Source organism: Alligator mississippiensis, chromosome 4 (assembly GCF_030867095.1).
Source record: "Alligator mississippiensis isolate rAllMis1 chromosome 4, rAllMis1, whole genome shotgun sequence".
Taxonomy (NCBI): domain Eukaryota; kingdom Metazoa; phylum Chordata; order Crocodylia; family Alligatoridae; genus Alligator; species Alligator mississippiensis.
In genome coordinates this window covers 108111507-108136888 of record NC_081827.1, presented here as the reverse complement: position 1 = coordinate 108136888, position 25382 = coordinate 108111507, and the positions used below count along the sequence as shown (strand labels likewise).

The window sequence follows — 25382 nt, the reverse complement described above, 5'->3', positions numbered from 1 at the left end:
TACAGCTCCTGTGTGTTGAATGGATTATGTGTACAATATCACCTCTGAGATGTTGTATGTGGGGAGATGCCACCTCCTAAGGATTCAGGAGCTCAGCCAGATTTTTGTGGCAGTTGTTTCTCCTAAGAACCAGGAGACATTTTGTAGCGATAGGTGCCAGTACTAAGGCAAAAAGACTGCACCAGGCAGACACCCAGGAGAAGATAGGTCTGCATGTAAGATCACATACGTCTATTGCTATCAGTTATTCCACTGACTGGAGTGAAGATCCCAGTTTTGCTGATAATCCATGAAGGGATCACTGTGGTTCCACACAACAGACTTTTTAACGTTTACATTGAAATTAGACATTTATGCTTTAGGAACATAAGATGTTATGTTTTAAAAAGGATGGAAAAAGTCAAATTTGCATAGTCAAGGAGGGGTCATGATTATGTAATATAAAAACTGTAATAAAAACTGTACTAAACTGTACACACAAAGGTGTCCAAATGCAACTGTAACTCTGATATTAAGTGCTTAATTTTTGCCATCTGAAATTTTTAAAAAAATATTTTTTATTGTAATAGGACTATATGGCATGATGGATTAGCAGGCCAGGGAATTAAAAAAATCATCAGCCAGGCCTCAAAAAATGTTGTGACTAGTAAAAAAAATTGTGTGTTTAAAAAGAACAGCAAACCCCATTTAGTTTTATTAGAAGATAGGGTGTGTGAATGATTTTGAAATTTGTTTTGTGCCACGTAAGAGCAAAACAAATTTTTTTTTGAAAATCCCCACAAGGAAAAATCCTAAGAAAATTTCACTTCGGAATCTTTCATTTGTGACTTTTTCAATTTGCACGCATGCACGCACGCACACACACACGGTTCCCTCTAAGGTATGTGCGTGAGCAGCTGCGCACAACTAAAAGTGTGGTCGCACACAGTCTTTTCAAGGCTGCACACCAGGAGAGGCTGGGGTGGGAGTCTGGCATGGGCTCCCTGGCTCTGGAGATGTGCTCCTCTCCCCTGCATCAGGGCCGGGGAGCAGAGCACTTCCCCGGAGCCAGCAGAGCTTGCACCAGCCCCCCGCCCCAGCCTCCATTGCTTCCTTGCCTCACCTCAGGGAGGAGCCGCTGCCTACCCCAGTGGGGCTCTGCCAGCTCCAGGACACTGCTCCGCTCCCCTGCATCGCCTCGTGGAGCGAAGAGGCACATGGCATCAGGGCTGGGGAGTGGAGCAGTGTCCTGGAGCTGGCAGAGCCTCACTGGGGCAGGCAGCGGCTCCTTCCCAAGGTGAGACAAGGCAGGGACGGAAGCTGGGGCTGGGGGCTGGCGCGGACTCCGCCGGCTCCGGGGGAGTGCTCCACTCCCCGGCCCTGATGCAGGGGAGCGGAGCACTTCCCTGGAGCCAGGGAGCCTTCACCAGGCTCAGGCTCTGGCTCCGGCTGCAGCCCCTGGCCCCCAGCCCCAGCTCCAGCCCCTGGTCTCTGGCTCCAGCTCCTGGCCCCCGGCTCCAGCCCGCAGCCCTTGGCCCCGGCCCCTGGCTCCAGCTCCAGCCCCTGGACCCCGGCTCTCAGCTCCAACCCCTGGCCCCCGGCTCCCAGCTCCAGTCCCTGGCCCCTGGCTCCAGCTCGCAGACCCTGGCCCCCGGCTCCCAGCTCCGGCCTCTGGCCTCCAGCCCCTGGCCCCAGCCTCCAGCCACCGTCCCCCAGCTCCAGCCCCTGGTCCCAGCCCCTGGCTCCCGGTTTCTGGCTCTAGCCTCAGCCCCTGGCCCCAGCCCCTGTCCTCCAGGCCCCAGCCCTCAGCCCCCTTCAGTAAGTGTCCCATGCTGGACCGAGGCGGCGCGCTCATGGACTGCACCTCCTTAGAGGGAACATCGCGCGCACACACAATAGGTATTGTCCAATAATGCTTTTTAAAACAAAAAGTGATTTGAAAATGTTAATATCAGAAGTTTTTGTTGCAAAAATCTATGCAAGCGTGTATTTTATTCAAACCTTTTCCAAGTTTTCTTTCAAAATGACATTCCAGTGAAGGTCCCCAAATGTCTCACCTTTAATGGATGAAAAAGTGTCACAGAGTAATGCTCCATCAAACGTTCTCCAACCAGCTCCAGGTTTTATTTTGTCTAGTATTTTTTTATTTTTGAGCCTCTAAGGAAAACTACCCTCTTCCAGTTTGTGTGTAATTGTTTTAAGTTAAAACTGTAACTTTTCATGGACTTGCATTGCATCTGTATGAAAATGCAAGCCACCTTCCTGGATACTAGTTAATACAATGTCCATATTGCTCTCCTCGCTGTTGTGGAGGAGCAGCTGTCATTTTTTTCCCCCTTTTCCAATGAGCTCCCTCTCCCCCATATGATGCTCCTTCCTTCTTCCAGCTGGTCCTCCTACTTTCTCTCTTTACAATCTCTTGCCCCTTTCCTGTTTTCCCATATTTTCCTGCTCTTACTACTGAAAAGTTTTATGTAGCCCTTCAGATTTTCCCAGTTTTTTCCCTTAGTTATATCTCCTATGCTCCACATTCAATGCTTGTTCACAATTTCCTCGGGCAGTGCTTACCTTTCAAGGCAATAGCAGTACAAAGTTCATTTGGACTACACAGCTCTGAGCAGGTTCCAAGTCAAGAGCATGCTGAAGGTGAAAGAATACCTTCACCAGGGCTCTGGACAGGACTCTGAGTTGTGGTTACAGTTATAATATCCTTGAAATTCAACAGAATCTAATGCATTACATGTTAGTGAGCACATCTACACGTGCCCCTATGGTGCCATAGTTACTGCACTATAACAGCCCATACTACACCATCTGTATGACGCATGGTTATTTTTAGCAGCTTTGTCACTATAGTGATGCACTATACTGCAGGAGCGCATTCACTATGGTGATGTAGCTGCAGTATCACAGTTTTTGCCTACTAATGATACGTCGCTGTAGCACATTGCTACAGCGACATAGCATCGCATGTCGATACACCCAGTCAAGTGCAGCCTTCTGTCTCCAAATTAGGACAAAGGAAGTTTTCTCTGCTGCACAGGTCCCTGAAACATAGAGAACATACCTGTCTTTTCTCAAGGAATCATTTTATGGGACAGCTAAATAAGAGTTTAACTAGCATTAAAACCAGGCAATGGTAAGACAAAAAATATATACCCAGGAGGACAGGTGTAGACTAACCCCAAAGGCCTTGCTGGTTGCTGCATTCTTTAGGTCTTCATTTTCTCTGGATTCACAATGACAGATATACTGTCATTAATCAATCTACATTTGACTGGATATATTTTAATGAAAGGGATTGATCATGAAGGCCCACACAGCTTTATGAAGAATTCCTGGTGAAGATTTGCATCTGGATTCCTGTCCATGCGAGAGCCCGGCAGGAAAAATTATGCTGAGGGGAAACCAGCATGGGTTCATAGCAGATAGATCATGCCTGACTAATCTAGTCTCTTTTTATGACCAGGTTACAAAACACCTGGACGCAGAAGTAGGGGTAGACGTTGTTTACTTAGACTTCAGGAAGGCCTTCGTTATGGTATCCCACCCCATACTGGTGAACAACTTAAGAGGCTGTGACTTGGATGACTGCACGGTCTGGTGGGTGGTGAATTGGCTAGAGGGTTGTACCCAGAGAGTTGTAGTGGATGGGTCGGTATTGACCTGGAAGGGTGTGGGCAGTGGGGTCCCGCAGGGCTCGATCCTTGGACCAATACTCTTCAATGTCTTCATCAGTGACTTGTACGAAAGAGCGAAGTGTACTCTGTCCAAGTTTGTGGATGACACAGAAATGTGGGGAGAAGTGGACACACCGGAGGGCAGGGAACAACTACAAGCAGACCTGGACGGGTTGGACATATGGGCAGAAAACAACAGAATGCAGTTCAACAAGGAGAAATGCAAAGTGCTGCACCTAGGGAGGAAAAATGTCCAGCACACCTACTGCCTAGGGAATGACCTGCTTGGTGGCACGGAAGCAGAAAGGGATCTTGGAGTCCTAGTGGACTCCAAGATGAACATGAGTCGGCAGTGTGACGAAGTCATCAGAAAAGCTAATGGCACTTTATCGTGCATCAGCAGATGCATGACGAATAGGTCCAAGGAGGTGATACTTCCCCTCTATCGGGCGCTGGTCAGACTGCAGTTGGAGTACTGTGTGCAGTTTTGGGCGCCACACTTCAAGAGGGATGTGGATAACCTGGAGAGGGTCCAGAGAAGGGCCACTCGTATGGTTAAGGGCTTGCAGGCCAAGCCCTGTGAGAAGAGACTAGGGCACCTGGACCTCTTCAGCCTCTGCAAGAGAAGGTTGAGAGGCGACCTTGTGGCTGCCTATAAGTTCATCATGGGGGCACAGAAGGGAATTGGTGAGGCTGTACTCACCAAGGCAACCCTGGGGGTTACAGGAAATAATGTCCATAAGCTAGCAGAGAGCAGATTTAGACTAGACATTAGGAAGAACTTCTTCACAGTTAGAGTGGCCAAAGTCTGGAACGGGCTCCCAAGGGAGGTGGTGCTCTCCCCTACCCTGGGGGTCTCCAAGAGGAGGTTAGATAGGCATCTAGCTGGGGTCATCTAAACCCAGGACTCTTTCCTGCCTATGCAGGGGGTTGGACTCAATGATCTATTGAGGTCCCTTCCGACCCTAACATCTATGCATCTATGAATCTATGATAATTTTACCAAAACTTGTCTCTACATCTATTGTTTAAAGAGCTGTCTACAGAGCTTATTGGTTAGGTTTCAACCATTGACTGACAGTGGGTGCCATTCCTAGTGGTAAATGGTCTCAATTACTTTGTTACTGTGGCTAGGCACAATATCAGTGTCTCCTTGTTTAGCTCAGAAACAAAAAATGAAACCTGACCTTATAATTCTGCCTTTAGACAAGGGTTACCTAGTACTTAAATTATTTGGTTAAACATTAAAAACAGTGGCATACAGTTCATTTCTTTATATGGTGGAGAATATGTGTAGGATGAGTTGCTTACAGATAGAGTCTAGTAAAATGAAGAAATTAAATGCTGTACAGGAATTATTGCTTGCATGTTGAGCAGGGTTAAGGCCCAGCAATCTCAGTAGTATTCTCACTAAGATTTACAATAGTCCTGAAGGGAAAAGGACTATATGATTTATTTTATGATTTTAAATTCTATGATTTAAAATTTAAAATGATTCTAAGTTTTATGATTTATATGAGAAGAGATGCCTTTTTCTGGGATAAACTTCCCTCTTGAGTACAGCAAGATGGCTTCTTCTCAAGTTACCCATTGCCTGATATATAAACAATACTGTTCAGGAGCTAATACTGAAAAAAGAACTGGAGGTGTTTCTGTTCATGGACTGGCAAGTGTTCCTTATCTGGGTACTCAGTAAATGAGAACATAAAAATTCCAAATACTGTTTTGTCTTCCCGTATTTTTGTTGGGCTCAAAATGCAAGGTGTCAGTTTATCTGTTGTTTTTAAGCCTGTTATGGGAGCCTGCTATGCTAGATGTGTTTTTTGATAAATCATCGGGAATCAAGCTAGTAGAAGAAGAGATGCACTGAGTTCACTGCAGTGTTACTCCAGTTTCATGTCATTGAAAAAATGCAATAAAGCTGAAGTAATTTAGTGGTGAAACAAGCCCTCCACGTGCTCTATAACTTAAAGGAGTCTTGTGCAAGAACAGGATCAGTGAGCTGTTGGGTGGAGTCCTATATGTGATCGATCTAAGTTTTACTTCTATCTTACCCTGAAGCACTGAAGATATAATTATAAGTTTCACCCCATGTAATCTGCACTACTTACTATTAAAAGGCTAATGTGTTGAAGAAAAGAGAAGTAGCTGATATGGCTAATTTATTTTGAGCAAGGTACCACCTGTTTTTTTAGGGGAGAATTTGACCTCGTCTTCTTGACGGGGTAAAGTAAAACTGATATGTGTAGCAACTCGGTTTCTGGTTGTTTGTTTGTCATGTGAGGTTCTTGTTCTAAAAATGTGCTGCAAGGAGGAAGTATCACAGGTCCCTTTGTATTATCTGTATGCAGTTTGGTTAAATTAGTGTCAAAACAATATTTTTAACTACCTAGCTGCTTAGCCAATCATAATGTGTTGAAGCAACATTTAAAAACACTTCATGCATTCAATCAGCTTATGTAATATTCAGATGAACAAGGGGGAAATTCATAGACACATTTCTGTCAAAGGCAGTTGTTGAAGATTAAGTTTGTGACAAGCCAGATTTGAGATAAATACAAAAACCTAATGCCCAAATAGCCTTTTAATTCAACTTGTCTTGTGTACCTAAAGGATTACTGTCAGCCTGGAGAATCGGGTCTGCAAGGCCTAAGCAATAGAGCACTGATGTCAGTGAGATTATATTTACATGCTTAAGGTTAAACATAGTCTTACATGTTTCACTGTGTCATGGTTTTAATTAGTTTTCTTCTGTGTTCATGTTGTAAGCATTTCATACAGCAGCAGGAGAAAAGAAACACGTAAAAAAACCCCAGGGCGATATGTTTCTGAAAACAGCTGGTACACAAAATTTAGTTAGTCCATACCAAAACATTTGGAAGTTCAGAAAAGTGCAGCTAATTCATGTCTTCTTTTCAGCTAGGGACAGACATTATACATAAACCGGTTTAAGTGATCAGAAACTGTTTTAAACCTGTAATAGAACAGATGTTCCTGTTTGAAAATGACTGAAACCGGTTTGAGATGAACCTGGTTGAATGTAGTATCAGACTGAACTGATTTGGGCAATGTCTGTTTATGCAATGTCTGTCCCAGACCCCTTGCTGGTTTCAGATAAACCAGACTCCCCAGCATCCTGGCATGCTCTCTGGGCTGGGTGAGGTTCTCTGCTTCACAGCAGAGCTGGCCCCTCCCCTCTGCTCCTTGGCTGCAGTAGGTCTGCCTGGCAGAGACTGCAGGCATCTACCTGACTTCCCCCTGCTCCCCCACTCCCCTCGCCACTCCCTGCTAAGCAGGGATCCCCATCCCTTCTGCCTTGCACAGACACCTCTCAGCATTATCTAGCAGACCACATTTTAGCTACAGTCCATTGTGTGGCAGATGGGACAAAGGTGGAATCAACAGGTAGCTGATAATGTCCCTCTTTTGCTTTCTTAATGGGGTGACAAACACTGTCTTATCAATTCCCTGTTGGGCTGGTCAGGAGGGGCAGGGGAACCCCTCCCTAATCAGAGTCCTGTTGGGGTCTGGCCTCGCCCCACTGATCTCAGCACTATGGAAGGGAAGGGAGGGCTGCTCTAGCATCCCTTCTCCCCCAGTTCATAGCCTGAGCCACTGCAGGCATGTGCCTGTATTTTTTCAGTCCAGAGGGGATGTCTGTGTGATTACACATTGATTCATCCTAGGCAGGTTAGACTAACCTGCAAAGATTGAATTAATTCAGGCTCAGGCTTTTTGAATGTCTGTCCCTAGCCTTCACGTTCATGTGACTCTGCATTTCCTTCCTGAGTGGGAAGTGGTTGCACCAAAAGAAAATGGGGGAGATTATCTCCATGCCCCCAGAATGGTTAAGCCAGGTGCTTAACTTCAAGGAAAGAATTTCTCATGTTTCATCAGTAGACCACTTAAGCATATGTTTATCCTTAAGCAGGTGACTAGTCCCACTGTGCTTTAAATTAAGCATATGCTTAACTGCCTAGGTGAGAAATGATGGGATTACTTGCATTCTTAAAATTAAGCATATGTTTCCCTGCTATGCTAAATCAGAACTAATATTTATTGCTTGATTGAAAGCAAAAAAGTACTAGAAATCTTGGGATATAAAAGCAAAATTGGACTATAAAACTGCTTGCACAGGATTAGCAGCCCAGACTTGCTATTGAATATAATTTGCACAAGAGGCAAATAAACAGGGAAATAAAAATAACTAGCAGACAAATGCTCTGTCATTTTGATGGTCAGAATCAATGTGATGGTTTTAAGAAAAGATCTTTGTTTGTTTTCTTCACTTACGTAAATATATGCTTAAAGATTGAAGGACTGGCAGGCTGAGAATTGGAAATCTTCAATTTTACTTATGCTATGAAAGTAACATGTTGCCAGTGAGACATGGTGCCTTAATGTGGCCGAGCATTATCTGTCTGAATCAGTGGTGTAACAAGCAGGGTTTGTGCCCTGGGCAAAGACTGCTGCAGAGCAGGGTGGGGAAAAAACAGTTCCAAGAATTGATGGTGGGTGCTTGTGAGTTTTGAGAGCAGGGGATGGAGAAGCACAGAAGTCTTACCCAAAACAGTCCCTAGAAGCTGCTGCGGCTGCATGTTCTGGTCACCCCAGATCTTGTTCTTAAAGCAGCAGGAGCACTGAGTCTGTTCACAGGCTGATGCTGCAAGAGCAACACTATGGGGCTGCTCTTGCTGCCAGGCATGAACGCCATGTGCCCTCAGAGGCTGGGTGGGGACATGGCAAGCTCCTGCAGGTGGGGTGCTGTAGGCAGTGGGAGCGTAGCGGTGGCAAGCAAGGAGCTCCTGCAGGTGGCCATGACACTGTTGGCGGCAGGGGGTGGGGTGGGGAGGGGAGCGAGCGCTGACTAGAGGTCAGTGAGCACCCGCAGACAACGCAGGCAGTGTCAGCGGTGGCCAGTGGCGATTGCGGACCGCCTTCAGATGCTACTGGCAGTGTTGGCAGTGGGCTGGGGGCACGCAAGTGGCGACTGCCTGCAGGTACCACTGGCTGTGTTGGTGGTGCCTTTTTTCAGGGGGTGCGAGTGCTGCCAGGGTGCAAACTCCATGGAGGTGGGGGACTATTTTGGCATCCCTCCAAAGTCAGTGCATGGGTCTGGTGCCCTTCTTGTGTACTTATAGTTATGTTACTGATTTTAATGATTTTCCAACTTAGAAAATTCAGTTTCTTCACAATCAAAAATTTCTGAGAGAGAATCTCAATTTTTACAAGAAAGGTTTACCACATTTACTCAGTATAAGAGGGGTTTTCCCCCGGTCAGCCCCTTGTTTTATATTTACATACAAAGCAGAGAGAGGAGCCGGCAGCTTCTGTGCCTCTGACTTTGGCCAGATCCAGACCAGAATTATATCCGCTACAACCTCCTGCCTGTCCCCCCTGCCCTCCCCTACTTCCCCTCTGCAGCTGCTGCAAAAAAAATAGTTCAGAAGATTTCTTTCTGATTTAGGATGAAACTAAATACTAGAATATTGGACTCTTTCTGGAGGATGAAAATTCTGAATTTTGCTTGGATTAAATCAGACAATTGTGCAGAATTGGAGAAAGATCATAAGCAGGTGTATTAAAATAAAAGACATTATTAAGATAAATTTTACTTTCACCTAAAATTGACCCAAAGGAAAACACTGAATTTTAATTCCCTGAATTTTCGGAAGAATTTAGATCTGGATCTGGTTTTTGCAACTGGCCTTTACTGTATAATCACATAAATGAAAAGTTTATATCAGAATATCCTACCACCACCACTGAGGGAAGTTTGAGTTTGCATTTGAATTCCCAACCCAAATCTCTTGCACTTCATGGTGTCTTAAGGGTGAAATAAATTAGTATGGTTCCCAGGGAACTGGGTACACCAACACAGTTGGTAGTTTATAATGTTATTCTCAGTAGAGAAGCAAAGAACTAACTTGGCATGGAGACTTTTCCCTACTGTGTGGGACAGCATGCATGAAATATGAGTTTACCTCTGCCCGTTCTGTAGATACATAGAGAATTTAATCTTCAGAAATTAATTTACCATCTTCTAAGAGGACAAAAATCTGGAGAGGGGCTGAGTGCTCTGGTTATGTTTGACTTTCGTGGTAGCTGCTTGGGAGTGCTCAGTACAACTTCCCCAAACCAGACAATTACTTTAGATTCCCCAGTAGGAGCTGCTGTTAAACGCTCACTTGTGGTGGTTTTAAAAATCTTGGCCTTCACTTATGATTCACCATATAGTTTGCTTATTTATTTGTTGCATTTCACACGGTTCACATTTTAAGCTTAGATGGGCCTGTTTATAATTTTATTTCTATGGTACTTATTTGCTGTACATTGTATTTGAGTGAAAAAAGATTAAATAAATTTTACTTGAAAATTAAAAACAGAAATCTTGACATTATCTTTATATCAGTATGTATTCCCCAGTATGTCTAGGCTTTTTGTTTAGGTCAGTGGTTCTCAATATTTTTAGATTCAAGGCACCCTTTGAAAATGTCAGCTTTTAACTTTCACTCATTTTTTTAACTATGGAAACAAAATAGAGCAATTCTTCTGTTGCAAAGAGCTCAGAAAGACCTCAGTAGTTTAGAATGTTTTTGACGCTGTGGATTTCTGTTTGAAATTTCTGGGTGTATCACATGACTCACGTAGGTGTTTGCACACCTAACAGTGCCAATATTGTGCAGCACCCCACAGCACCTTTAAAAGGATCTTACAGCACCTCAAGGTGCCGCAGCTCCCTGGTTAACAATCAGATGTCAAAGGAACCTAGGCACCTAATATAGGACAAGCTTTAGGTGATGTGAAATTGAGTGTTGCAGCAGCCATGTCCCTTTGTGGATCTGGACCAAAATAACATTTTTATTAAAACTTTTGTTAGTTTCCTTGAAAAAGTAACTGAATAATACCCCTTTTGAACTATAATTTTTGTCATATTATGAAGCCTTCAGATCAAGTTATGTTTAATCTCTTGAATTCAAATTGTACACCTATGGCTATTTCTGCGGGCACTTACAAATAGTTTATAATACACGCACAAATCTACAAAGACAAAAATGATCAAGAACTGTTTCCCTTCCAGATACATGAAGAAACCTTCCTATCCTAACACATCCTTTAGGAAAAACATGCATAAATAGAAAAGCTTTTAATAACAGTATGACCTTAACCAACACTAACCAGTTCAATTGCATCAGCTGGAAACCAGTTTTAAATAGTGCATTTACAAGCAATTTCCCAGCAGGACAGAAACTAAACATAGAAGGGTCCCAATTCTACAACACGAGCTGAAAATTCCAAAGTGTTATTTTTAAAAACCAATTTAGCAGCAAATGTTTGTTTCTGTTGCCTTATTGTTTTTACCTTTGTGTGTATGATAAAGAGTGAATATTAAGAAGTGTGTGCTTATCAAGGATCTGGATTTGATTCTGATTTTGCTTCTGCCAGTCTACATGGAATCATTACTACTTTACACCAGTCTAAATTAGAGCTGTATAGTTTCATAGTTAGTAGGGTCAGAAGGGACCTGAGCAGATCATCAAGTCCCCAGTCAAATGACCCCAGCTAAGTGATTATCTAGCCTCCTTTTGAAGACCGCCAAGGTAGGAGCCATCACCAGTTCCCTTGGAAGTTGGTTCCAGATCCTAGCCGCCCTGACTGGGAAGTAGTGCCTCCTGATGTCTAGCCTGAATCTGCTGTCAGTCAACTTATGGCCATTATTCCTTGTTACTCCCAGTAGTGCTCGGGGGGACAGGGACTCTTCCATTGCCTGCTGGTCCCCCTTGGCCAGTTTGTAGATGGCCACCAGTTATCTTCTTAGCCTTCTCTTGTGAAGGTTGAACAGGTTCAGGTCCCGTAGCCTCCGCTCATAGGGCCTGCCTTGCTACCCCTTGATCATGCAAGTGGCCCTCCTCTGGACCCTCTTGATGCTGTCCAAATCTCTCCTGAAGTGCGGCACCCAGAACTGGACACAGTACTCCAACTGCAGCCTGACCAGTGTCGCTTAGAGGGGGAGGATCACCTCCTTGGACCTGCTCGTGATGCATCTGTGGATGTATGACAAGGTACGGTTAGCCTTCCTGACTGCATCCCCACATTGGTGACCCATATTCAATAATAAGACCAAAATTCTGTGCTGACGAGAAGGGAGTTCCCCAGCCTGTAAGTATGCTGCTGGTTCTTCCTCCCCAGGTGCAGCACTTTGCACTTGTCAGTATTGAATCCCATCCTGTTCTCATCCGTCCACCCCTGTAACCTGTCTAGATCTAGTTGCAGCCTGTCCCTCTCCTCCAGCGTGCCCACTTCTCCCCACATCTTAGTGTAATCTGTGAATTTGAACAAGGTGCTTTTCACCCCCTTGTTCAAGTCGCTGATGAAGATGTTGAACAGTGCGGGCCTGAGGACCAAGCCCTGGGGGATCCCACTGTCCGCATCCCTCCAGGTCGAAAAAGACCTGTCCACCACCACTCTCTGGGTGTGACCCTCCAGCCAATTTGTGACCCATCTGACTGTGTAGGCATCGACACCACAGTCGCCTAATTTTTTAATGAGAATGGGGTAAGAGACAGTGTCAAAGGCCTTCCTAAAGTCCAGAAAGACTGTGTCTACCGCCACACCTGCGTCTCAGGATTTTGTGACCTGGTTGTAGAAGGCCACCAGGTTGGTCTGACAGGACCTGCCTTGAATGAACCCGTGTTGGTTGCTCCTAAGCATGATCTTCCCTGCTGGTCCCTTGCAGATGTGTTCTTGAATAATTTTCTCAAAGAGCTGCTCCAGGACCGAGGTAAGACTAACAGGCCTGTAGTTTCCTGGGTCCTCCTTCCTCCCTTTTTTGAAAATGCGGATGACATTGGCCCTTTTCCAGCCCTCTGGCACCTCGCCAGAGCACCATGAGTGCTCGTATTGCTGTGCCAGGGATCCTGCAATGACCTCTGCTAATTCCCTCAGCACTTTGGGGTGGAGATTGTCAGGACCTGCTGATTTGAACACATCTTGTCCCACCAGAAGTTCCCTGACTAGGTCCTCACTGACCCTGGGCCTGGTAGTGCCTCCCCTGGGTCCGTCAGGGATCCTGGTCGGGGGGATGCCCTGGTCCCTGCTCAAAAAGATGGAGGCAAAGGAATTGTTAAAGAGCTTAGCTTTGGCATCTGGTGTGACCACCAGATTTCGTAGCACATCCTGCAGAGGCCCTACGTTACCCGGTACCTTCTTTTTACCACCGACATATTTTAAAAAGGATTTCTTGTTATACTTGATCCGGGTCGCTAGTCCCAGTTCCATCTCTGCCTTAGCCTTCCTAACAGCCTCCCTAAAGTCTTGAGCAATGGAGATGTAATCCTCCTTGGTGATGGCCCCTCCCTTCCATTGGGTGTATGCCTCCTTTTTAGCTTTGAGATGTTCCTGGATGCTTTTGGTGAGCCATAGGGGCTTTTGAGCCCTCTTGACCCTTTGATCCGTGTTGGGATTGTCACCGTTTGGGCTTGGAGGATCGTCTCCTTAAGGAATGACCACTCTTCTTGGACTCCCAACTCCCCTCCCCTCTGGGACCTCAGTGCCTCCCCAACCAGTCTCCTTACCTCATTGAAATCCGCCCTCCTGAAGTCTAGGGCTGTTGCCTTGCTGCAGGCCTTTGACACCCTGCGCTGGATGGTGAATTCCAGTAGGCGATGTTCGCTATCTCCCAGGTGGTCGAGCACCCACAGTCCACTCACCAGGTCATCGCCTGTGGCCAGGACCAGGTTCAACAAGGCATTTCCCATGGTGGGACTGTGCACCTCCTAGGTTACATGGAGGTCCTGTAACTTGGCTAGGAACCTACGTGAGCGGTCAGACCTGGCTGACTGCTCTTCCCAGCAGAGCATGGGAATGTATGTATGTGTTGATTTTAGCATTTATGAATAGTTATATTTGCCTAATAGCAATGACTTGATTTGGTTTGTATTGACAAAACCATGACTTAAGAAAATGTTTTTGATGACAAGAACAGATGTTTCTAGGCAGCTTTCCATAGTAAAGGGGAAAAAGAAGAGCCAATGTTTACTTGAAAGGTGGTGAGCTGGCATTGACTGTTCCATTTTTGCAATAAATAATGATGGTCTGTAGCCATAAGTCAATAGTTTAAAATCCTGACTTGACAAGAAGGGAATGAGCTTGTAGCTGCTGTTTTGTATAGTGTGATGCATATGGTGGACTTGCAGACAATTGCTATAATCACCACAGCAAATTATACATACTAGTGTTTCTCTATGTCACTTAATGACAGGTGGAGACCAGAAAGCCAGTTGAAGAGATGGCAGTTAATTGAATTATTCGGCAACTGGCTAGTATTTCTGAATATTAATGGTTTTGATATGGCAAGGGTTGGCCAGGCGGTGCAGCCCTGAGGCAGTGCAGCCCTGGTCTCTTCCCTGCTCCCAGCACGGAAGTGACGAGCCTGGTGCAGCTGTTTGTAGCCAGCCCGGGCTCTGGGCAGCTGCAGCAGCAGGCTGGCTACAAACAGCTGTGCCAGGCTCATCTCCTCGGTGCCGGGAGTGGGGGAGAGACCGGGGCTGCACTGCCTCAGGCCCCGCCCCCACCACCCACCCCGAGGCACACCAGCTCACACCGGTGCAGAGCTAGTGCTGAAGCCCAGCACAGCTGTTTGGAGCCTCCCAGCTGCAGCCGCCCGGCTCTGGAGAACTGCTGCCAGCCGGGATCCCGGGCTGCTCCCAGCAGGCAGCTGCAAGCCCTGCTCAGAGCATCACAGGCTCCAGCATCTACCCAGAGCCAGGGTAGCTGCTGGCAACCACAGAGCCCAGGCAGGGGCTTTGGGTGGGGGGCAAGTGGCAGTAGGGCTGGGGGGCAGGGGCTGTGGGTGGGGGACAAGGGGCAGTAGGGCTGGGGGCCAAGGGCTTTGGGTGGGGGGCAAGGGGCACAAACAGGGCATCCTGCCATGTACCCCTTGCCCTCATTTTGTTTTTCTGCCATGCCGGCACTCTGGCACCTTCCGAGACAGGCATTATGGTGTTTTTCGGCACTCCAGCCAAAAAACGTTGCCTACCCCTGTGATACGTGCTAGACACCATTAAGTACAACTTATGAAACAATTGAGCTATGAAAGCTCTCTGGAGTAGACATTTGCTTCAAATGTTTTCAGTTAGAGCCATAAAAAAATTCCATGTTAGAGATTTTCATCTACCAGAGAATTTCTCCAGTTCAACTTCATTTAAACCTGTGCGCTTAGAAAAAGTACTGCCAGTCTTTCCCCTCAAGTTCAACAGTGTTCTTACAGTATTTTTTGTAGTCTGAGTTTTAATGGTCAACAAGGATTGATGCAATAACTTCACTATTACTCTGTGATGGCAGCAGTCCCTTGACATGAAGAAGACAGTCTTCCAATAAATAGGGGGGTCATCAGAGAGTCCAGAGCTGGCTGAAGAGGCCAATCTGAGTTCCACGTGTTTGACTGCAAACATGGCAAATAGTTCCAGGAGGAAGGAGTGGTTCCTGGTAATGTAAGGGCAAGGTAGGGGAAATACTTAATATTCTCCAAAGATTCTCCTTGAATTGCAATATGTAGAAGAGCAGCTAGATGGCTTGGGATGGGTTGGTAAAGTATCTTGGTTTTTCTGAAGTTTACAGTGAGTCCAAGCAATTCATACATTTCATAGAAGTGATCAAGAGTGGTCTGGACTCTTCAGCTGAGTGGGCACACATGACACTGTTGTCAGTGAATTGAAGATTATTAATGGAAGTGTTGGTTATCTTGGATTTGGAACATAACTATTTAATTTTAAAGAGATTCCCATCCATGGACTTCCGGAAACTGACTCCAGATGGAAATCTGTCAGCGATGAAATGCAGAATAGCTGTGATATAGATCGAAAAGAGTGTTGGTGCAGTCATACATAATTGCTTCACTCCAGTTCTAATAATGAAAAGCACAGTTTTTGAGCCATTGCTTAGGATTGTTGCTGTCATGTCATCATGAGGGAGTCTGGTGATGGTAACAAATTAACAGGCATCCAAATCTCATCAGGATCTTCCATGAATTCTTAGTTAGGTCAGTGAAGACTATGTAAAGATCTTGATATTGATGGGCACTTCTGCAGCTGTCTAGCAACAAAACTCATATTTATTGTACCTCTGCATGGAGTGGTCTGAGATGACATTGAGATTCAATTAGAATCCTCTCAGCAAGGAAGGCAAGTCTATTGAGGAGAATGCAGGTGAAGATCTTTCCAGACAGGAACCGGAGAGCGATGCCATGATAAATGCTGCAACCCAGTCTATCTCCTTTCTTTGATATGGTAACAATTTTGGCATCTCTTCAGTCACTGGGAATCTGTTTGTGTTTCCAGATTTGCATAATAATGACATGTAGTTGGTGAGCGAGCTTGTTTTCCTATTTCTTATAAATTTCAGCGGGTATTCCATCCGGACTACGTGTTATGTTGTTCTTCATCTACCTAATGGCTTTCAAGGGCTCTTGATAAGTTGTTGGATCTGCAAGGTAGTCTTTAATGGGGTGTTGTGCAATGGCTTTGGTGTTGTCTTCAGCGTTAGAATCTTGGTTCAGGATCTCTTGAAAGTGCTCTTTCCACCATGCATTTATGGTGGAGTTGTCTTTTAAAGAGTGCTGTTCTATCCTTGGACCTCAGAGGGGAGACTTCTTAAGTGCTTGACCCACAGATTGCTTTGGTTGCAATGGGGGTGGGGGAGGGGAGAGAGTACTCTGTAAGACCAGGGGAAGTAAATGCCAGTTATGAATGGCTTTGCAGAATTTGGCAGGCCAGGAATTGATTTTTGGGAGGATCGTGGTTGGCAAGAGACTTCTCTCTACCACAGCACAATACAAGTCGACTTGAGAGAGCACAAAACTGATGGGACTCATCAGAATTTCTCACTGACACCAGGGCTGTGACTTGAATATGGAGCTGGGTTCCCAAATTTGTTTCCTCTTCATGAAGAATCTCAGTATTTGAAACCTGAATGTTACAAACTGTTGGCACAGACGTGCGTGTCAGAATCATAGAAAGTTAGGGTTGGCAGGGACCTCAGGAGGTCATCTAGTCCAGCCTCCCACTCAAAGCAGGACCATTTCCAACTAGATCATTCCAACCAGGGTTTTGTCTAGCCAGGTCTTAAAAATCTCCAGGGATGGAGATCACACAACCTCTCTGGGTAGCCTGCTTCAGTGCTTTACTACCCTTCTAGTGAGAGAGTTCCCCCCCTACCCAGCCCTGCACCTGCTGGAGCATGTGTATAACTGCCTGGCTTTTTTAATTGCCTATGAAGTCTCATACTGTTGATGCTACCAAGTAATATCATGCTTTTCTGAACTGTGTCCAAATTTCTTTCTCCCTCCCTACTTGCTTTTTGGTGTGACAGGGAGTGTCAGTTACCCCCATAGCAGCATCCATCCACTTTTCTTCGGTTCCCCATAGGGTTCACCCTTGATTTCAGGTTCTGCAGAAGGGGAAAGGATAGGCAGAGATCAGTTGTTCAGTATTTAAGTAATAACAGATGTCATATTAATATAATAGGTATTTGATTTCACAGTTTTAAGAAAAGTTACAGTGTCTTATCTGATAATGCGTAGTGATTTTTTTCTTGTGATCAGAACTGCTCAATTGCAGCTTCTACCATTTCCATTATGTGAAAGCCTACACTTCATCCTTTATAAGATACTTCAGGATCATTCTCAAAGCAAACTCATTTTCCTTCCTGTTATGTGAACCAGTAATGCAAGTTATGCAGTTAGCAAGAAAGTGTTTGCAGGAATGATAAGGAAAACTTGACAAATGAAATAGTCCCTACATGTCAGTTCTGTGGCTACTCCACTAAATAAAAAAATGCTCTCATGCCCAAGTTAAAGATGCAATAAAATAATATAATACCAGAATTTTTCCTTCCTTATTTTAAAAGTGGTGTGCAGGAGATCATGCATAAAAACTTATGTTAAGCATCACAACATGGATCTCTAAAATGAGAAGTGAATACCCAACTTAAGACAGGTTATGCAATATTAATTTGGCATTTTGTCCATCTGCATTGTAGTGCAGATAGTACATTATTACATGACTATGTGCTGTTTTTCCGTAAGACCCTTGCTTCATTCAGCAAACAGAATGGATGGTGGTCACATAGTGAGTGACTCTGGAAGGTTTTTTGTTCTAACGTTACTGTTCAGCATGTGGCTCAAGATCTTATTTGTGGTACACTAAATCAGACCTCGTTTTGAAGAGACAAAATCTCATGAGCAAACCCCTAATTCTGTTGTGTACATTACTACTGTATATGAGTGCTTCACAAATTAATTGATGTTATGCCATTCTGAGGGAAGGTATTATCCCCATTTCACAGTGCATTTCACAGATGTGAAACTGAGGCTTAGGAGAAATTATGGTCAAAAAATAGTCACAGCTGTTTAGGTACACCTAGGACCTAGGCTTTCAGAGCAGTGCACTGTACATTTTCATAGAAAAGCTCCTATTGACTTCAGTTGCATCTGTTAACTGTTTCACATTTCTGCAAAGCAGACACAGTGGTTTCAAGTTGGAAACTAGGAGAGAGGAAACACGCAATAAATGGCCACTTGGGAAAGGTTTGATTTAGGGGACTTGCCTGGTGTTAAATAGGAACTCTGTGATGGCAGAGGCAGGGGCATAATCCAGTTCTCCAAGGCGTTCATTTATCTTAACCACAAGACCATCCTTTTTCTCCCTGCAGCCCCCTCCTCATTCCTTGCACAGACCTTCCACCATCTGCAGCAAATGAAGCAGGAGTTCTACAGACAGCAACCTCTTTCAGTGCACAGCTCTGATTTATTCCCATAGCAGGTCTATTTTGTGCATGGGACAAAATGAAGGTTTTGTGGAAACCATAAAATAGAGAATTAGTTTAAAGGTATAGATAGTAGGGCTGTGCAAAGCTTTGGTAGTTGATTTGATTGGGAGGAAATTCGGCTTGATTCGGGGACTGAATCTTCAAATCGAATCGGGAGACCAATTAAAAGCTGGCAAGTGGCGGCAGCGCAGAGTCCGCGCTCCCAGTGGTGATGCAGGCATGGCAGCACTGGGAGCGGGGGCTCTGCCCTGCTGGAGTGGGGGGTTCAGGATGAGGGTGTGGTAGCATTTGGAGTGGGGGCTCTGCCTTGCTGCCACTTCCCCACTTCTGCCTGGAGCGAGCTGCACCTGCACTGTGCCCCCTTCCCCACCCCGCCATGCTGGCTGAGCAAGCAGCAGCAGGGCAAAACCCCTGCTCCAAGTGCTGCTGTGCTCACATCCCGCCCCTCTCCTCCCCAAGTAACACCCCCCCAACCCGGCTGGGTAACTTGTTCCAACCCCAGTCCCTCCCTCCTCCGTGACCCTTCCTCTCCCCTCCGCCAACCCCAACACACTTACCATCTGGAGGTAGCTGTGTCAGCTGCCTGTTTGGTCTTTGTCTGAATCTCTGAAGCAGCGCCAAATCTTTTGGAACTGAATCAGCTGAATTGAATCAGGACAGTGACTCGAATCTCTGAATTGAATCACTGTCCTCCAAATTGGCCGAATCTGAATCCAAAGCAAATACTTGCCACTTTGCACAGGCCTAATAGATAGATGTGCAAATTATACATAGTTGAAAGTGGTGAGGGTGCTGGGCTTACTGTGCATCAGCTGTTATGTGTATCCATTCCTATTCCATGGTAAGTGAAAGCTAAGCTGCAGCAGTTTACTTCTAAATTAAACAGGAATGCACTACTCTGGTTTAGCTTCCATTTCTCATGAGATAGGAACAAATAAATGAAACTATTACCGTGGAGCCCTATATATGTTATAATCTTCCACTGCCCCCTGCCTTTTAATTTGGTTTAGTTTATCTGTCTGTGCCTACCCTAAAAGTGATTTGTAAAGGGAGCTGAGAAAACTCTTTCACTGTCACCAGTATGGATGTGAATAAGATGCTCCATGTCTGTTTAAAATGTATTTATATTTGATTTTAGGATGATCAATCCTTACCTGGGTCATAGCCTCCTCACTCTGTACTCCTATTGGCAGTCAACCCACTGGTGCTCATAGCCAGCCTGTACACTGTCAGATTAGTGCCATTAGTTTACTACAGTGTCTGGCATTGCCAGGTATTTCAGAATATTACATTAGACCTTTTGCAGTATAAAATACACTCTCACATTTTACAAGACTTATGCAGCGTAGCAAGCCAGACATTCCTTCCCATACCACTTTATTCCAAGTTGACTGGCACAATGTTCTCTAGTGGGATTCCATAGTTGATTAGGCAGTACAAATTAGTGGATATTGTGGGCATGCTCTGAATGGGAGTGAATACAATGTAACATACAGGAGGGAAAAGGCATCTGTTGATCTAATAATTGATCAAATATTTCCATAGTATCCCCGATCCTGACCTCATTATTCAGAGGGAACCCCAGTGATAGCACACCTAACAAGTAGAATTTTGCTTTCAGGAAGGACTTGATTAGCTCTTTAGTAACATACTCTATGTTACTAACATAGCCAGCACGGGTTTGTTGCGGGTAGGTCTTGCTTGACCAATCTCATTTCCTTCTACGACCAGGTGACCTATCACCTGGACAAGGGAGAAGAGATTGATGTCATATATCTTGACTTCAAAAAAGCCTTCGATCTGGTGTCCCATGATCGCCTCTTGGAGAAACTGGCCAATTGTCGCCTTGGGTCCTCCACGATCCACTGGCTGGAAAATTGGCTCCCGGGTCAGACCCAGAGGGTAGTAATTGATGGAAGTCACTCATCATGGTGTCCTGTGACCAGTGGGGTCCCCCAGGGCTCTGTCCTTGGACCCATACTGTTCAACATCTTCATTAATGATGTGGACACTGGAGTCAGAAGCGGACTGGCCAAGTTCGCCGATGACACCAAACTTTGGGGCAAAGCATCCACACCAGAAGACAGGCGGGTGATCCAGGCTGACCTGGACAGGCTCAGCCAGTGGGCGGACGAGAATCTGATGGTGTTCAACGCCGATAAATGCAAGGTTCTCCACCTTGGGGAAAAAAAACCCGCAGCATCCTTATAGGCTCGGCAGTGCTATGTTGGCTAGCACTATGGAAGAAAGAGACTTGAGGGTCATCATTGACCACAAGATGAACATGAGCATGCAATGCGTTGCTGCGGCTAGTAAAGCAACCAAAACGCTGGCTTGCATCCATAGATGCTTCTCAAGCAAATCCCGGACGTCATTCTCCCCCTGTACTCGGCCTTAGTGATGCCGCAGTTGGAGTACTGCATCCAGTTTTGGGCTCCACAATTCAAAAAGGATGTGGAGAAGCTTGAGAGAGTCCAGAGAAGAGCCACGCACATGATCAGAGGTCAGGGAAGCAGACCCTATGATGATAGCCTGAGAGCCCTGGGGCTCTATAGCCTGGAAAAGCGCAGGCTCAGGGGTGATCTGATGGCCACCTACAAGTTTATCAGGGGTGACCACCAGTATCTGGGGGAACGTTTGTTCACCAGAGCGCCCCAAGGGATGACGACTAGGTCAAACGGTCATAAACTACTGCAAGACCGTTTCAGGCTGGACATAAGGAAGAATTTCTTTACTGTCCGAGCCCCCAAGGTCTGGAACAGCCTGCCACCGGAGGTGGTTCAAGCGCCTTCATTGAACACCTTCAAGATGAAACTGGATGCTTATCTTGCTGGGATCCTATGACCCCAGCTGACTTACTGCCCTTTGGGCAGGGGGCTGGACTCGATGATCTTCCGAGGTCCCTTCCAGCCCTAATGTCTATGAAATCTATGATACTCTGAAGATGCAGTTACATACTCTGAAGAGTCCCAGAACGAACCTACTGGACTGACATTCTAAGTACAGTCTAGAATCATGTCGCCCATCAGGATCTTGGTAGGGAGCATCTGGCACCCATTTCTAAAAGGGAAGGAATCGCCATCTTTAGAAGGACATATACTCAGAGAAACTGGGGTTCTGCGGAAAATGTTGGCAATTGAAGAAGAGTGTCAGAAATTACAAAACATGATGTATCTGAGAATATAGTGCTAAGCTAGTTTAGAATCTTTGAAGGAATACACTGAAGAAGAAACCAATCTGGTATTTCAGCTCAGTGTTTGTCACAATATCCCAATCCTATTGTTCACATTAGGTAGCTATTGACTTTACTAGAATGATTACAAGGCAAATGACTAGTTAGGTTAAGTTATATCACAAGGGTACCAGAATCATTCTAGAGTCTTGTAATTTTTGCTGAAACTAGACTGGTTTTCATTCCACTTGTTTACTTCCTACGTCTGTATTTTTTTTCTTTTTTGATTTAGACACCAGGACTAGTTTCCAAGCCAGTAGTTGACAGCATTCTCTGTCTGCGTGATCAAAGATGGAAGGAGGTCCGGAGCATGTTGACCTCAACCTTCAGTGCTGCAAAACTGAAAGAGGTAAGATACAGCATGGAAAACTATCTTCTTCTAAAAGTGATCATGTTTTCTCCATTGGGAGCATCTGTCCTTGTAGCCTGCACTTTAAGTGTATGTAAATTAGGGCTGTGCGAAATTTTGCCTGCCATTTCGTTCTGACACTATTTCGACCAATTTCAAGGTCAAAACAGCAAAATCGGAACAAAACAAAGCCGGTTGAAATAGCCCCGAAACAAAACAAGGTTGCTCGAAACCTTTCGACCATAGGCTGGGGATGAGAAGTCAGTCCAGCTGGACTGACTTCCCATCCCCTGTGCGAGATCTGGCAACCCCATCTGCTTGATTGTGCCGGGGTGGGAGGTGGCGCAGCTGGGGTGCTTCCCGGAGCCCTGCGCTTGATTGCTTGGGCCTCCCATCTCCGGCACGATCAAGTGCAGGGCCCCAGGAAGCAGCCCAGCTGGGCTGTCTCCCGTCCCCAGAGTGATCCAGTGGGGGCACCGGGAAGCAGCCCAGCTGGTCTGACTCTCCACCCCGAGCGAAACTCAAAATGGTGTCAAAACAGCCTTTCTGTTTCAACGGAACAGAACAGCTGTTTCAACTTGAAATGAAATTTGATAAGAAACACTGTTCCCTCGAACCGTTGGAACTCAAGGTGAAACGGAACAGTGCCATTTCGCACAGCCCTAATGTGAATAACCATAAAATTGGTATTTGCAAAGTATTCGATACATGCCACACATGCACAATACGTTTCAGTTCCTCAACTGGTGCTAATCAAATCCAAGAAGAGGTTTTTTCCCCAGTCAACATGGGGGAGGGGAGGAGGTGGGGAGCAGGAACCTTATCTTAGGTTTCAGTACCAGCCTGGGGCACGTGGCATCACAGAACTGGCTTCAGCCCTCGACCCAAGGCTGAAGATGGAGCTGAGACACTACCTGCCACAGACCAGGGTGGATCATAGAGTAGAGGAGGGAGGATGTAGTAAGGAGATTGTGGGGGAGATCTGCAGTATGCTGCTTGAGGCCGAGTATGGAGGAGATAGCACTGCCTGTCCCCACCCAACTTACCTTCCTGGCCAGGCCTGGAGCTGCTGCTGGGGCTGAGGCCAGTGCCAGGGCTTCTGACTGCCTTGGAGCTTGAGCCAGAGCTGCTGCAGAAAGTAAGCATCAGGGAGCAGCGGGTGGAGGGGCAAACATCAGGATGGACAAGTGTCAGGTGTCAGGCACAGTTATGGGGCAGCAGGCACAGGCATGTGGGGGGCAAGTGGAAGGGGGCAGACAGACATAAGGAGAAAAGATCTAGCCTTTCAGCACCTGCTGCTGCTTTCACCACCACAGCAGTTAGGGGGTGGGGGGTGGAGTTGAATTTAAGAGAACCCTCCAATAATTAGCTTGTATATAAGGAAAATGGTAACACATTTATAATTTTCCATGTATAGAATCTAATTATTAGGGGGACATCTTGAATTCCAATGTGTCTTGGATTTGGGTGAATGTGGTAAGTCCGTTGACTTCAGTAGAGCTATGCCGATTTCAGTTGGCCTTGATCTGATCCTGTAATTTACTCCAGTAAGAAATCAGCTTGCTCATAAGAATGTAGAAATTAAAAAAAAGAAAAGAAAAAAAAACCCTTTTACTTTCAAGAAGCAGCTGCTCTGATTGACTGAAGTGCAGAAAAGGTTATGGCTCCTAATCAGAACTTAGCTTTTCAGTACTTGCAAAGTCAGCAGCTTTCACTTCAACACACAAACCTTTTCAGCCTTTTTTCATTTCCTTCCCTTTTTATTCTTTAATCCTTTGATATAATAAAATAAGTCACTGGAACAGAATGGCATTGCCCGATAAATACCTCTGGCTGAAAATAAATGTCTCAGCAATGACCTGCTGCTAATTTTCTATAAATGCCCCAGCATTTATCTAGCAGTGGGAGACCATTACCCTGTGACAAAGTTCTAGTCCATTGACACAATATCTCTTAATTGAATGCAGAGTAATGATTGACTGGTTAAATTCTTCTTTTCAAAAAAAAAATCTTCCGCTTTGTATTTATGCTGAAAAAGAAATATTCCTCACTCTGGTGCCCAGTCCTTACTTGTAAAATTTTCCACTGGGCAGACGCTTGTGTTGTTTTGACATGCCTCTGTCGAAATCCACAGTAACATCTAAATGCGTCTGGCTCCTTTAGCTCTATAGACAGCAGTTGCTTAGCAACACCAGCTGTCACCTCCTTATTATGGTAAATTCTAATTGGCCATAAGCCTGGCAAGGACCGCTGATTAATCAGAACTGACAATATCATTGGTTATGCACCTAGACATTGACTCTGCCACTCGCTTGATAGCAAATTTCATAGACACTGGGATTGTTAAATATTCAAATGGTATGGCTGAAGACAAGAGTTTTGCATTTCCTCAGCTAAAATTAATCTCTCTTACTGCAGGTCATCAACACAGAACAGTTCAGCTTTTTTGCTATTAAACTAACAAAATGTAAAGCCACTCACCCCACGGTTTGTGCAGAGCAACCCCTGCTGGCTTCAGTCAGCCGTACTTAGACAGAAAGATTCCTTGGAAATGTTGCTTTGTAGAGGTGCATCTGTGTACCTCTGTGATTCTGTGTGGGGGTTTGAGGGTCAATTATTAAGGGGCAGGAATAAGGGGAGAATCCGCGCTCCTTTTGCTGCTTTGGTAGTAGAGCAACACCACTGGAAGAGATGAAAGCAGAGTACAGACTGGCATCTAGTACCTAGCTCATATGTAAAAAATGTGACATTTATTAGCTTTAACCGTACTTCCATTTCCAAACTGTTTGTTAACTAGAAAAACCTCACTTATCCTACGCTGCCAGAGACGATGAGGAGAGGAGTGAGTAAAGAATTCTATAAAGTCTAAGGAATCAGAGGAGAGCATTCCTGGGAAAACGTTGCCTCTGTTCGTGCGTGCGTGCATGCGTGCGTGTGTGGAATGCCCTTCGCCCTTTCCATAAAATATGTTATCTCCTGTTTAGGGGATCCCCACATGTATCTTAAATTATCTTGTTTAGTTGCATCAGCATTGTTCAGTATCTATTCTGTTTCTACTGCCTCTGTGCTTGCTTGTTTCCAGTAGAAAATGATGCATCTGGGGGCTGTGTTTTCCTGGTAGGTGTGTTCTTCATTCTCTTAGATGACTGTGTGTGAAATTAAATAACCTTTGAATGTGTATGCTTCTCAGCCCTGTATGTCGTTTTAATGCAGAAAAGTGATGGTCTGTTCAGGGATTTGAATTTAATGTGATTTAACTCCTTCACACACGCCTTTCAACACTGCTTAATTTAGCAGTCATAGCAGGATTTCTCAA

General features: G+C 45.3%; 1 protein-coding gene across 5 annotated transcripts in view; it reads left to right on the top strand.

The window, feature by feature from the left end:
* The window catches only part of TBXAS1 (thromboxane A synthase 1), a 374873-nt gene that overhangs the window by 193742 nt on the left and 155749 nt on the right, over nt 1-25382 (top strand). For all 5 annotated transcript variants that reach the window (XM_006275179.4, XM_019489677.2, XM_059726452.1 and 2 more), the window contains one exon: nt 21950-22066. In XM_006275179.4, the coding sequence (XP_006275241.1) occupies nt 21950-22066 (117 nt within the window). The remainder of the gene's footprint in view (nt 1-21949; nt 22067-25382) is intronic.